The sequence below is a fragment of the Catharus ustulatus genome, chromosome 3, assembly GCF_009819885.2.
Source record: "Catharus ustulatus isolate bCatUst1 chromosome 3, bCatUst1.pri.v2, whole genome shotgun sequence".
Taxonomy (NCBI): domain Eukaryota; kingdom Metazoa; phylum Chordata; class Aves; order Passeriformes; family Turdidae; genus Catharus; species Catharus ustulatus.
In genome coordinates this window covers 20,554,300-20,567,171 of record NC_046223.1, presented here as the reverse complement: position 1 = coordinate 20,567,171, position 12,872 = coordinate 20,554,300, and the positions used below count along the sequence as shown (strand labels likewise).

General features: G+C 40.0%; 1 protein-coding gene across 4 annotated transcripts; it reads right to left on the bottom strand.

The window, feature by feature from the left end:
- Positions 1-980: 980 nt before the first annotated feature.
- On the bottom strand, positions 981-12,849 carry BPNT1 (3'(2'), 5'-bisphosphate nucleotidase 1). Of its 4 annotated transcripts, none has more exons than XM_033056195.2 (9): positions 12,375-12,849; positions 9,583-9,707; positions 7,486-7,590; positions 7,122-7,229; positions 6,543-6,591; positions 5,482-5,573; positions 4,570-4,767; positions 2,766-2,871; positions 981-1,590 (listed from the first exon to the last, which is right to left on the bottom strand). In XM_033056195.2, the coding sequence occupies exons 2-9, from the start codon at positions 9,697-9,699 to the stop codon at positions 1,442-1,444; spliced, it is 924 nt and encodes a 307-aa protein (XP_032912086.1). In that variant the 5' UTR covers positions 9,700-9,707; positions 12,375-12,849; the 3' UTR covers positions 981-1,441. The 4 variants fall into 4 exon arrangements, with proteins under 4 accessions (XP_032912086.1, XP_032912085.1, XP_032912087.1 ...); XM_033056194.2 differs by having other exon boundaries at positions 12,417-12,849; XM_033056196.2 differs by having other exon boundaries at positions 12,622-12,849.
- Positions 12,850-12,872: the final 23 nt, after the last annotated feature.

Below are 12,872 nucleotides of genomic sequence, written 5' to 3'. Positions count from 1 at the left end.
AGAGCTTAGGGATTCAGTCTTTATGTAAGCAAACAGCTGTGTTCAGACACCTTCCCTGACATCACCTGCCATATGCCACTCTTTTCTCTACGCAGAGAACGAAAGAAAAGCAAAGCTCTGTGTTGTCTGTTGAAACTGGCATCTCTCCAGGGCATGCCTCAGTATGTGTCACGTTGTTAGGGAAAAGAAGGCCCTAGGACTCCATCATGTGAGAGTAAGGGACTTGAGTCACAATATCTGGAGAAAAGAAGGAGCACAGATGCCTCACTGGTTCAAGAGCGTAATTCCAAAATCCTAAATTCGGCTTGAAGAGACTTCAAAAGAGTTTGGCTAGAGTTTCCAATTTCAGCTAGTCATATGTCATTTACTACTGATTCTCTTTTGTGTTCAAGTGGACTGGGCAGTTGAATCCTGCTTTCCTAACAGCCACACCTATGGGAAAGCTGACTGAAACATGATCTCCAATTTCAAAGTCAATTTTAGGTGATCTTGGCCCTGTTCTCTCCCCTCTTCTAAGATACCTCTGTTCCACAGGAGGGAAGTGGTACTGTCAACTTCCTTAACTCTGGGGCTGTTGGAAAGGCACCTGGTTTATCTCAGAATTTGGACATGGAAAATTTCAAGGTCTGGCATTTCTGTTATTCCCAAGTATGCCAAAGTGACCTTGACTTTGGATGCCCAAAGTGCTCCAAGACTGCAGTGGCATAAACTCTGACAAAGGCATTTCATATCATCATAGAGGTGTTAGGAGTTCCTGCCTCTGTCATGCTTCCTTGAGTTCCCAACAAAGCTGTCCTGAATGTTGCTGTACGTACATTTCACTGATCCTCAATGAATCCAGTGATCCATGAACCCTTATTTGAGATTTCCAGGCCCAGATGCATTGTGTCCTGCCTCCTGCAAAACTCAGACAACCCAACAAATAGCAGTCTTGGCCATTCCAAAACTCAGTGCAGATCAAAAAACTTCAGATGTCCTTCTAAGAATCAAAACTGGCAACTTTATAATAAATGGGCTCATCCATCCAGGCAAATCCTTAGTCCATTTGTAATTAACACAATAACCCTTAATGACAACAAAAACCATTGAGCAAAATCAGGTACATGACTTAACATGATTTTGTGACCAGAATATGAAGATGATTTTTGGTCTGCAATGTTATGATTAGCAGTATATTACATAGTCATGAGGAAGGAAAACTCCCAAATATAGAAAACAATTACTGAAGAAACATGACTGCTTTGATGTTGTCTGCTCAACACAGCCAAACAATCTGATCCAACAAATGCTTAGAGATTCTGTATAATTCTGGAATTATTGCACACCTTACTGAAAGAATTCAGTTCAGATTCTACGAAACAGAATTTCAAGATCAGTCATCTTCTTCCTTTCTTTCTTTCCAAGCTCAGCTTTCCAGGCCAAGTGAAGACTCCTCCCTGCTTTAAGGCACAAGAGATTCTTTCACAGTGTTTGGAATACGACTGGCATAGTAGTCATAATTTCTCAAAGTGGCAAGGACCCCAGCTGAATTCATGTGTTTCACCTCCTTGTTATACTGAAATGAATTTCCACGGATATCAGTTATCTTGCCTGCAAAAAAGAAAATAAAATTTTAAAAATCCAGCAAAAAGGAGTTGGAGTTTATTAGTTCAAGTGAAATAACTAAAAGCAGTCTTTGTGGTACACATGCCTGTCATCAGATGTGAAGTATCTTTGCTTCCAGTTTTAGCACAGCAGGTTTCATATTGATTGAAATTAAATAGCTAGTGGGTTTATTTTATTTCAACAATACTTAAATTCTTTGTGTCTCAGAAAAAGGAAAACATCTCTCTCTCATGGATTACTTAAAATGCTAGCTGAGTAGCTTTTACACTGGCCATTGACAAGCAACAAAGAAAAATCCTCAGTTCAAGTAAAAACCAGGGTAAGTCTATACCACAAACTGTAACATAATGTAGAAACACCCCAGCTAGTTTTAAATGAGATTTTAGAAATCACTTAGCAAGGGCAACACAGATCTTTATTCAAGCTAATTTAACCAGGAGACTCCTACCTACCCAAAAGGCTAAATACAGCACTGTGCTGCCCCAGATTGGTTGGGTTGCTTTGTGCTTGAGCTAACCCTGTTTAAAGTTATCCCAGTTATGAACAGTACAGGCTGCAGAGGAGGTCAATAGTGTCATTATGAAGCCTGTTGTCCCTGCTTGACAGAATTTAGGAATCAAATCCCATAATTTTAACATATGGTGGCAAAAGGCCTATTAATGTGAAAAGAAGAATTTTTTAAAAAACAGTAATACTTCAAATCCTCGGTAATGAGTCTCTTCATAACTTTTCAGCCCCTTAGCCCCTAGATAAGTAAGGTGTCTCATGTTGGCTGGAGACCACGAATTCTATTGAATTACATGAATGACTCAATTTTGGAGTTTGTACATCCAGAAAACAACTGCGTGATTTGACCTATTTTTGTTGGTTTAGAGAATTCAATGTCCACATATTACATAACATTTTGCTAATAATAAACTACTATACTCAGTTAGTAGGACAGCAGGTTTTACTGTGAGATAGTAGCCAACAGAAAAAAAGAAAAGGCTTTTGTTTTGAAAACATTAAAATAAATACACCCCAAATTTGGGGATTTGGCTTTTAAAACTATGTGGCAGTTATGGATGCATGTATTGTCATTTTTCTTTCAATGGAAAGCATAAATAACTTCAAATTAATGCAGTTTCACTTTCCAGGAACTCTGAATGCTATGAACTTACCTCCCACAGCATGTAGGATAGCTTCAGGTGCACATGTATCCCACTTCTTGCACCCAGGACTGGCAAATACATAAGCAGATGCTTTGCCTTCAATGAGTTGAATGACCTGTTAAGAATAGAGTGGCAATCAGTGCAAAGGATCTGGACATTTAGACATGGGTAGAAATAACACCAGGAAGTTTATTTAAGTACTCATAGTCAGGAAAGGAACACCAGCCATTTCCTTATTGATATTACAAGAAATGTACAGTAATTTCACGAATACAAGCCTCACCAATTTGACCAAAATTTTGGTGGAAACCCGGAAGTGCGGCTAATATTCCGGGGCGGCTAATCTATTAACAAAATTCTAAAAGCTGCCAACACGGAAGTGAGAGCCCGCGGCAGCCCCAAGCCAAGCTGGAGCCCGGCCGGCCCCGGCAGAGGTGGGAAAGCCTGGCAGAGGCGGGGCCTGCAGTGTGGGGGGCGGGCGGCAGAGCCTGAGCCAGCAGGGCGGGGCAGGGGGGCGGCAGAGCCTGAGCCAGCAGGGCGGGGGAGCCCGGGAGAACTGGGGCTAGCAGTGCAGGGGAGCATGGCAGAAGCAGGAAGGCCGGCGGGTGGGGCTGCCTGGCAGCGGGGGAAGCCCAGCAGAATCGGGGCCAGCAGCGTGGGGGAGCCCGGCGGTGCGGGGGCCTGCAGTGCCGGCCAGGGCGAGGAAACGCGGCGGCGGTGCAGACGGGAGGGGGCGGCCGGCGAGCCTGGCAGCGGCGGCAGTGCCTGGCCCGCCGGCAGGGCGAGTACGTAAACGCAGCGGCGGGGCGGTGCTGACGGGAGAGGGGGGCCAGTGAGCCCGGCGGCGGCTGCAGCACCACCCAGCCGGCCCCGTCGGCAACCATGAGCGGGCCGAGCCTGCCTGGCCCCGCCCCGAGCCAGTAAAGCCCGCTATGCCGCGATCCTGTTACTAATTGGCCAGTTTGTGAAAGCTGCGCACGGATTCTCGCGACGAACGAAAGTGCGGCTAATATTCGGGGTGCGGCTTATCTATTGACAAAGACAGCAACATTGTCGAGGCACCGGGGGTGCGGCTTATAATCCGTGCGGCTTGTATTCGTGAAACTACTGTATTAAGATTTAGAAGCTATACTGTATCACCATTCCCAAGTCAATATTTTTTTAGAAATACAGTCCATAGGATAAAAATCTGCTCTCAGTTTCAGAAAAAAGAATTCACTTCTTATGCAAGTACTAAAAAAATGAAGTGGAAACTATATACATATTGTGTTAGTGCCATTTTGGGCCTTGCATGTGTTGGAGAAGAGAGATGAGAGGGTGTGTTTTTGACAGCTATGACACAATTAAGCTTTAAAACATGTACCAAATGAGTGTTCCCTGTATGCAGAGAAATTTAGCAAGGGAAATATCATTGTGTGCTTATATTTTTATCCTTTCAAATGTGCTGCTGGATAGTTGGAACAAAAGCTGTATTAACACAAACAGGAGGACATGTCCAATAATTGAGATTAAACTGAATTCCCATTTAGTCATTCTGGTCTTACAGCTTTTTATTTTCACCCCTAAAAACAGAATACTGAGGCAGACAGACCTCAGCCATGACCAGCATGACCACTGGTACAAATACACCTGTGCCAAATTCTCTCAACCTCACAGCAGACTGAATGCCAGGAAGAAAAGTTGTGCTGGGAAAGGTGGAGGAAGTCTCTCCTGTATATTCATGCAAGTAAGCAAATTATTTCTTTGAGAATTTTCTTTTTTTTTTCAAAGGTGCCACCTCCCAGTAAAAACAGAAGGTTTGGGGTTTTCGTACCTTGTTTCCTGCTCCTCCAACTCTGATGACATGGTCTGGGTTCAAGGCAGAGATGCACTCATTCACCAGGGCATTGCTGTGGGAGCGGGTGGTAATGACGATGTGTTTGCCAGCAGGTACTTCTGTCAGCTGAAAGCCAAAGGCACCCATGCCCAGCACTCCCCAGATTGTCCTGCCCAGCACAGCATTAGCTCCTGCCTACAAAAAAGGCACAGTGATGGTTAATCACACTGATCAGCAGATAAAGCACAAAGGGAAGGGGCTACCTAGTTGCATCTTGGCATATCAGGGAGTATAACATTAACACTGGGCTGTACATTTAAACAGTGGCACTTAAAAAGAACTACTCTAGAGCCCAGAGTGAGAAACTGACTCTCTTTCCCTCTAAGGCAATGACATCATTGACCCTTTTCTTATCTGTGACATTGTGAATGGTGCATTACATCCTGCCTCCAGTGACTGGCAGATTAATATTTATATACTTCTGTACTTGGGGCACAGTCTGTAATTGAAAGTATCTTGTAATTTTAAATATTTTGCGATACATGTCACACTAGCTCAAGGGCTTTTCTTTAAACTCCAATAATTTTAATTAATCCCCCCAATAACACTGAAATAATCTCCAAATGTGTAAATGCCTGTAGGTTGGCCATCCTGATTTTCACTTGAAGCCTGGCATGATACACTCTATCCAGCTGTCAGTGACAATTCATGCTTGGTTTATTTAGGGCTGCAGATTTATGGTAGTTACTATACATTGCAAATGCACCCATTGCATGGATTTACTAAAGAATTTCTAGCAAAGACTGCAACACCACTGATTTGTACTTGTTTTACAGCAGGTACTTTATAAGGACTGTACTAACATTTAGAAATCACACAATGCTGCTAAATAAATCAATTATTTAATACCTCATAGTTGTAATATGGCTGGTTAATAACTCCTGCTATTGCTTTGCCTCCATAAGCAATTCCAATAAGAACCGTTACGTGGTCAAGGAGACCTGGACAGAAAAAACAGGAATGCAGTTATGCTTGAGAAAGAGAAAGATCTTAATGAAAACATAAAGCTTCAGTAAAAGTCCACAAATCAATATGCAGGGTGCTATCTTAAAAATGCAAATACTAGTCAGGATTCTCAGATGTTGATACAATTTTTTATTACTTAGCCTTGAGGTTTGTTAAAAATTACCCCAGACAGAGTTATTTTAATAGAGCTATGTTATAATTAATACATAATGAAAAGGAAGTTTAAAGATACAACTACACAGCAGTATATGATGACATTCTTTTGTAATTGTGGTGGGAGTTCTTTAATGCTATTCAAAACTAGCAATTTTTTAACAGTTGTACATTTCTTTCCCCAAAAAGGGGAAAAAGTCTGCCTAAAATATTTTACATTAATCAACTAAAAGATGCATTAAGAAGCAAAAGCAAGGTTTCAGCATATTGTTTCCTGGAGGCTTTTCTTTTTATTTTTTTCTTTTCTTTCATTTTAGGTCTATTTCTAGATAGAAATTAGGCTTTGCTGAAAACAGTTTCTTCTCATAACTGAGGAATTGTAATTTGTGGGAGGGTGTTTGTTTCATTTTGAAAGGGCTACGAGTACAGCTGTGGTATTTGGAGGAGAGGAGGATGTAAATTTAATCAAGCATATTCCTGTGTGAAAGAGATTTAATCCTTCAATTCAAACATATGCAAAATTGTAAATTTAACTAAAAACTTAAGATAACCTGCCAGAATCAAAGGCAGATCTTTGCGCTCTGAAATGATAAAAACTGGCCAGCACTCAGTAGCACTCAGGAATATTCAGTACTGGTTAGAATAAATACATTTCAAGCACTCAAAAAGTACAGAAACATCAGCCATATAAAACCATATTGTAAGTAATTTATATGATAAAACTATCTACATGTATATGCTACTTTATTATATTGCTATTTTTAATCAACAGAATTAAAAGAAAATCCAACCTTCGGTGTACTCCTTGGTTCCATCCAAGGGATCAACCCATATGACAAGCTTTAAGAATAAAAAAAATAGGAAAATTAACAAATACAAATCATGTACATCACCACACAAAGTGTATATTTTATTTTAGTGCTTTTGTTTCCTTACGGTAGTAAGGAAATAAAGAGATCCAAAGTATTAACAATGTTATATGACTGAAGCCAATAATAATATTTTACAACAAAAGAAAAAAAGCTTAAAAATTGACTGGAATGTCCCAACAAATCTCTTAATAGAAGTATGAAGGATTAAACTGAAATGGAAAATGAGATTACTTTCTTATGTCCAAACTAGATTCCTGCCAAATTAATTAGAATCACAAATTGTAAGAAGCCAATTTCCATTTCCCATTACTGCACACAGAAGCATGCAGCATTTGCAGCTCTGGAGGTGTGATTCTCATGACTACATTTAAGTTTTCAAAGAAAAAAAATTTGGCAACGCTGAAAAAGCCTTTCTTCATTGTACACACTTAGCTAAAATTAGAAATCAGTATAGATAATGTAAAATATAAAGACATAACCCTAACATTACCACATTACCTCTTCCTCTTTAATTCCTGTGTACTGAGCAGGACAAGGTTTCTTCAGTATTTCTTCACAGTGACCATCTTCAATTAAATCCTCAGTTACATCATCAGTGGGCAGTTCCTAACAAAAGAATTCTCAGAATTATTAGAAAAATGTTTTGGACTCACCTCATTTTGCCTTAGAGCTGTGTATATGACAGCAGCTTCATAAAGCTAATGAAATGAAAAGGTGAAATGGGATGGAAATACCTTTGCTTGTTGCTTTTTGGGTTGGTTTATTTTAATTAAAACTGATGTTTTCCTAACCCAGCCAAAGTAAATTCTAGTGCAAATTACAGCAAGAGAAACTGTTAGTATGAAATAAAGCAGGTACTTACTTCTTCTCCTATGATTGTCACCTTGGGAAACTTCCGTGCCAGGGAAGCACAAATGCTCATTTGTACCAGTCGGTCAGCTTTGGTCTGCAAGTCATTGGGTCCAGCCTGTCCAAGAGTGGATAGCAATTTGTGTACTCAAAAATACACCAGCACAGCGGCCCATACAGCACTCTGAATATCTACTTGCAATGAAAAAGAAGTCTAATTTGGTAAATCTTTAACCCAATAAGTGACCTTGCAAGAGGCAGGCTAAAAACAGCAAGAAGCTGAGTTTTCCTGTGCATCCCAGAGCTAAGACAGACTGGTCTGACAATAGAACAGTGGATTTGGTGCCCCAAAGTCAAAAAATGACTGCAGGCCTTCCCAAAGTTGTGTAGCCAAACATATGTTGCTACATGTGTTACAGTATTTTCTTAAACGTTAATAACATGCTGAAATATCTGAAAGTGGGCAACTTATTAACATTTTTTTCACATTTTAGGTCCAGAAACAGAATCCCAGTCAGAAATCATTCTGTTAGCACTGGAATTTTTAAACACAATTCGTTTAAGATTTGCATCTTAGCTGAATCAAAAATTTTATCTGCTTGTATCTTTGCTGACAACATGAAAAGTGTTTTATTCAGCTACAGAAATTAGCCAATTATTATTAGCCAATTATTAAATTTAGAATCATGTTATGGGTTAATTTTTGTGAAATGCGATATTTTTCTTTGAAATTTCCCTCTCATCCCCTAATTAATTTGATTGATATTGGTCCTGAGTTTAGACTCAGTAAGATCATGTTTATTGCAGAGAATGTCCTTTGTTCCAGGACACGAACCCAATAAAACAGTATAAGTGTGGACAAAAATGTCTATCTACCAAGTGGGGGAGGGAAAACAACAAGCACTACAAAGAGAAGCAATATAAATGGAGACCTTAGAGCTGATTCAGGTAAAGAAAACTCTGGATATCAGGAGAGGAGATAGCTAAAAACTCAGCTGCCCTTGAACTAGATAAATGGATGGGAGGTCACTATGTTGAGGGAAAAGGCGTAACATTTTCTTTCCAGATGTTCTAAAGCTTTCAGTAAGGCCAGTTGGAATTGGTCTTGGTGTTTGCTGGCTGCAGAAAGAGGATGAATGATGAGAAGCAGCATTTCTGCTGCTTTCTGTTCTGCATCTCTTCCCTTTAGACTGCAAAATAGAGCCACATGCAGAGGTTCTCTTGCATTCTTTCTCTTCCATCAGCAGCTACCTTTGGCAAGAAACTTGAAGGAATTTCAAGATCTCTAATCCCTCAAACAGGAACCTCTTCTGTTGGTCATTGCTTTCAATCTAATTTTGTGTTTGTAGTATTCATTCTTCAAAAAATTTAGAAGTATGTATAACCAGTCTTACTTAGAACCAGTATCACCTATTACTTTTGATCATTTTTTAATAATGTAAATACCTGAAGTACCTTCAATGTAAAGACCAAAAATAATATATATATTTAATTGTGACATAGCTGTAAAGCTAGAATTAACTTGAAAAGTTAATTTCACCTATTCCAGTATTGTAGTCAAAACAAAGATCCTGGCTCATCAGTGCAATATAATAAATTACAGCAAATTAAGAACTTTAATACTTGTTTTCTTTTTAGAATTAAATGTGAAGCTCTGAAATTATTTTGAAAGCTCTGTTTATAATAAAATCTGAAGTTCTTTTTTGTTTTAGGAAATCAAACACTGATTTATTCTAATCTAAAATTCATCAAGGGCACAGTACTTTAAGCTGTACTAAGGATGTTAGAACACAGGTATAAAAATTACAGGATATATACCATATTAGGTATTTTGACGTGCTATGCAAACCTTGTGTTTTGTGAGGGAAATCAGGACATAATGAATGGTGTTTCTTTTAAATGCACAAACATTGTTTAGAAGTACTGGTCAAAAGACACTTCTCTAGGCTGCTTTAATCCTTTAAAAAGGAATATTTATTGTAGGTGTGGTGAGGGAGGTGAGAGCTGTATTTCCTCCCACAGCTGCTGATTTTTAAAAATACCACGTTGACTTGTATCTAACTCAAGATTAACAAGTGAAATTCATCTGGAACAAAGTAAAAGGTAATACCTTCTCCACTATGCCCAGATCCCCTGCAGACATCACATTTCTAACAATTGTTGCAGCTTTTTCTGCAACAGAATATGCCGAGGCCACCACACGCATGAGGAGAGCTGGAGAAGCCATGCTGAATGCTGAAAAGAAACAAAAAGCAAACTTGAACATTTCTCTCTTCAAGAGAAGAAAAAATGTAAAGTATTTTACCTAACATTTCAAACAGATACAGTTTAAACTGACTGGAAAGGGGAAAGTGGGTTACTGCCAGTGAGTGGCAATGAGGTGAGTTTTGGATTTTTTTTAAAAATACAATTAACAAACACAAGAATGTAAAGCTACTGTAGACAAGATCTTGCAAATATCCATGTTCTGTCTGACAGTGAACCTGGTTCTCACTAAAATAGAATGACATTAAAAAAGAACAACAGCAGCTGCAAAAACTCTCATCACAAATATTAAGAAAAAGAAAAGTCTACACACAGTACTCATTTTTTGCACACTTTGAACGAAAGTTAATTTGGACTTTTGTCAGTTTGTGCCCAGAACTCAAGCACAAGACTACCAGACAGGATGACATCAGAAACTTCATTTACTATTCCCCTTTGTTTAACTATAAAATAGGGGTTTGTAGGTGGCCAATTGTGTACACAAAGAAGTACATCAGAAACTTCATTTACTATTCCCCTTTGTTTGACTATAAAATAGGGGTTTGTAGGTGGCCAATTGTGTACACAAAGTAGGTTAATGACATGCAGATATGGCAAACTTGTATGCAAAAGTTGAATTTAACCATCCTTTCTGTATTTGTTTAACTTCTCCTGATTTCTTTAAGGAAATCAATTTCTGTCTTCCTGCCTCCCCTCACTACTCCATGTCCTGTCATTCTTCCCATTGCATTGTCTTCCTCATCTGTTCCCCAGCACAAACCAGTGCAATTCACTGGGCCTTCAGTCACCAAGTAGAATAACTATCACCCTTGGAAAGGCTGGCATTCCTCCCAGCATTTCTTTAGCTCAGGAAAAAGAAGTATTGATAACCACACTGCATGTTTTAAAATGCAAAGCCAAATCCTCGTTATGTTTTCTTATCAGTTGTTTCTGTCTGTGTAGATGACACACTTTTTGGCTTGGCCTCACATGTATGACACACTTCCAAGGAAAACACTTGAGCACAGAGCCAGACAAAATACAGAGGAACTCACTGATCACTCACACAAAAGATGTATTATGGGGAAGTGTAATATAGCAATCATATCATACATATTTCAATTGCAGAAAGCACTGCTTAAGTGGCACAGTGTCATTATACAACACCTTTCCTTTCTTCCTTGACAAATCAAGTTCATGGCTGTTCACAAAACAGCAATGTCAGAGGTATCAGAATCCCAAATTTAGCCAATTAAAGAACTTTTTGAGCACTTTAGTAACACCACACCTGTATCAGTGAAGTCAGAAGCACTCTGAGGCTGAAAGAGTGGAGCGACTACGCGAGCAAATTCCAAAAGCACAGTTGCTAATATTAATTATTATTTCCGGCTGATGGATGGGAGCAAAGTGCTCTGGAGCTCTGTGGAATAGCCAAGGTCCATACCCAAAGTAACCCTAGACAGGTAGCAATGGTTACAGAGGAAATTTTGGAAATGCTACCTGCGGCAAAAAGTAGCTCTCAAACAATTGGAAGTTGCACAGCAAATATGTATCATAACACATGGAAAGCCATATACTATTTCAAGTCTATACCATCATGTGAAACAAGTTAACAGGAAGGAAAATAGCTCGTTCCATAACGAAAATATCTGGAATATGAGAATTTCTGAGAAAGAGTTAGAAAGTAGCATATTACATGGGAAGTTTGGATTAAAGAACTGAAATGAATTATCAGACGAACATCATTAACATTTCTTGCTCAGCTTCTCATAAAAAAAATCATTTGACCTTTTACTATACATTTGATTCTGCTTCATAAAATGAGATGAAAACTTAATTGTTTCAAAAGTTTTGACTTATTTTATGTTCACATAAAGTTTCAAAAGACTCAGAAAACAATACAGAAATACTATCTTGTATTCTTGAAGCTTGATCCAAGGTGTTTCTTGGGTACATTTTTCTTGGCCACACTTAAGGCAAACAAATATACTTTCTGCAGTAAAACCAGAATCTCCTGACAAACCTTAAAATTAAAATAAGGTTTATTAAATGAAACTGAAATGAGAGGTTCAACACCCCTTCCTCATCACTCTGGAGTAATTACCTAATGAATTGCAAAGCATTTTATTAATGCAAAGGTGCCTTAAATTTTTATAGGGCTGCATTTCCTGTGTGCCACATCTTCTGGTGTATTGGACCTTTTTGATTAGATAAGTGAATGCAGTAGTTGCCTCAAAGCTCTTCACTTCCCTCCTTTATTTTAGCAACCAAGAATGGTCTTGACAAATCAGCCTCTTTTGATACCTAATAAAATTAATGAGTTCTCCAATTCTTCTTCTACTTTTTAATTCTGATGTATGTAAGTACTACAGGCTGACAGCAATTAATTTAACAAAGCACACATGACAGATTTGTTGATGGTTCTCACTCAGTCTCTTTTACACAAATTTTAATTTTCCAAATTTATGATTTTTCCTGATGAAAGGAGAAAATGGACATCACACAGAGAATGTCCTTAAATCCAAGTGCTAAGCCATGACTTCTTTCTTGGAACTCTTCAATACCCAGGCGACCAGAGCTCCCTATTTTTTTACAATAAACTTCGGCCTGCACCTAGTAAAAGATAAACTTTCCATTATGTAAGGGAGCAATATTTACCCAGCAGCTAGGTCTCGGGGTGAGAATCCCACCGCGGCTCACCTGCAGACTTCCAAGTGGGAAAGGGCTGAGCTACCTCCTTTCACCAAACAGAAAAAAGAAGGGCAGCCTGTTCCCGATTGTCCTGCCGTGGATATTCCCGGTGCAGGGCAGCACAGCCGGAGCTGGGAGCAGTGCCGGGAATGCGCCCAGCGCAACGTGCTCGGGGATGGCAGGAGCAGCTCTGCCGGCGCAGCAGCCAACTCACCGCGCCCAGCCTCGCCGCTCCCTGGATCTCCGCCGGCCCCGAGACCTTCTGCCCGTCCCCTCGCCAAGCAGCGACCCAGCACCACCGCCCACAGCGCGCTGGGGCCTCCGCGCCGGCTCCCTCTCCTCTACGAAACCACCTCGGAACGCCCCGAATCCTTCCGGCTCCGGGCGGGGCTGAAGCGCTCGCCCAGCCCAGAGCGCGGAGCAGTCCCGGTGCCGCCCGCCCGGCGCGGTGTGTCCCTGACCGCG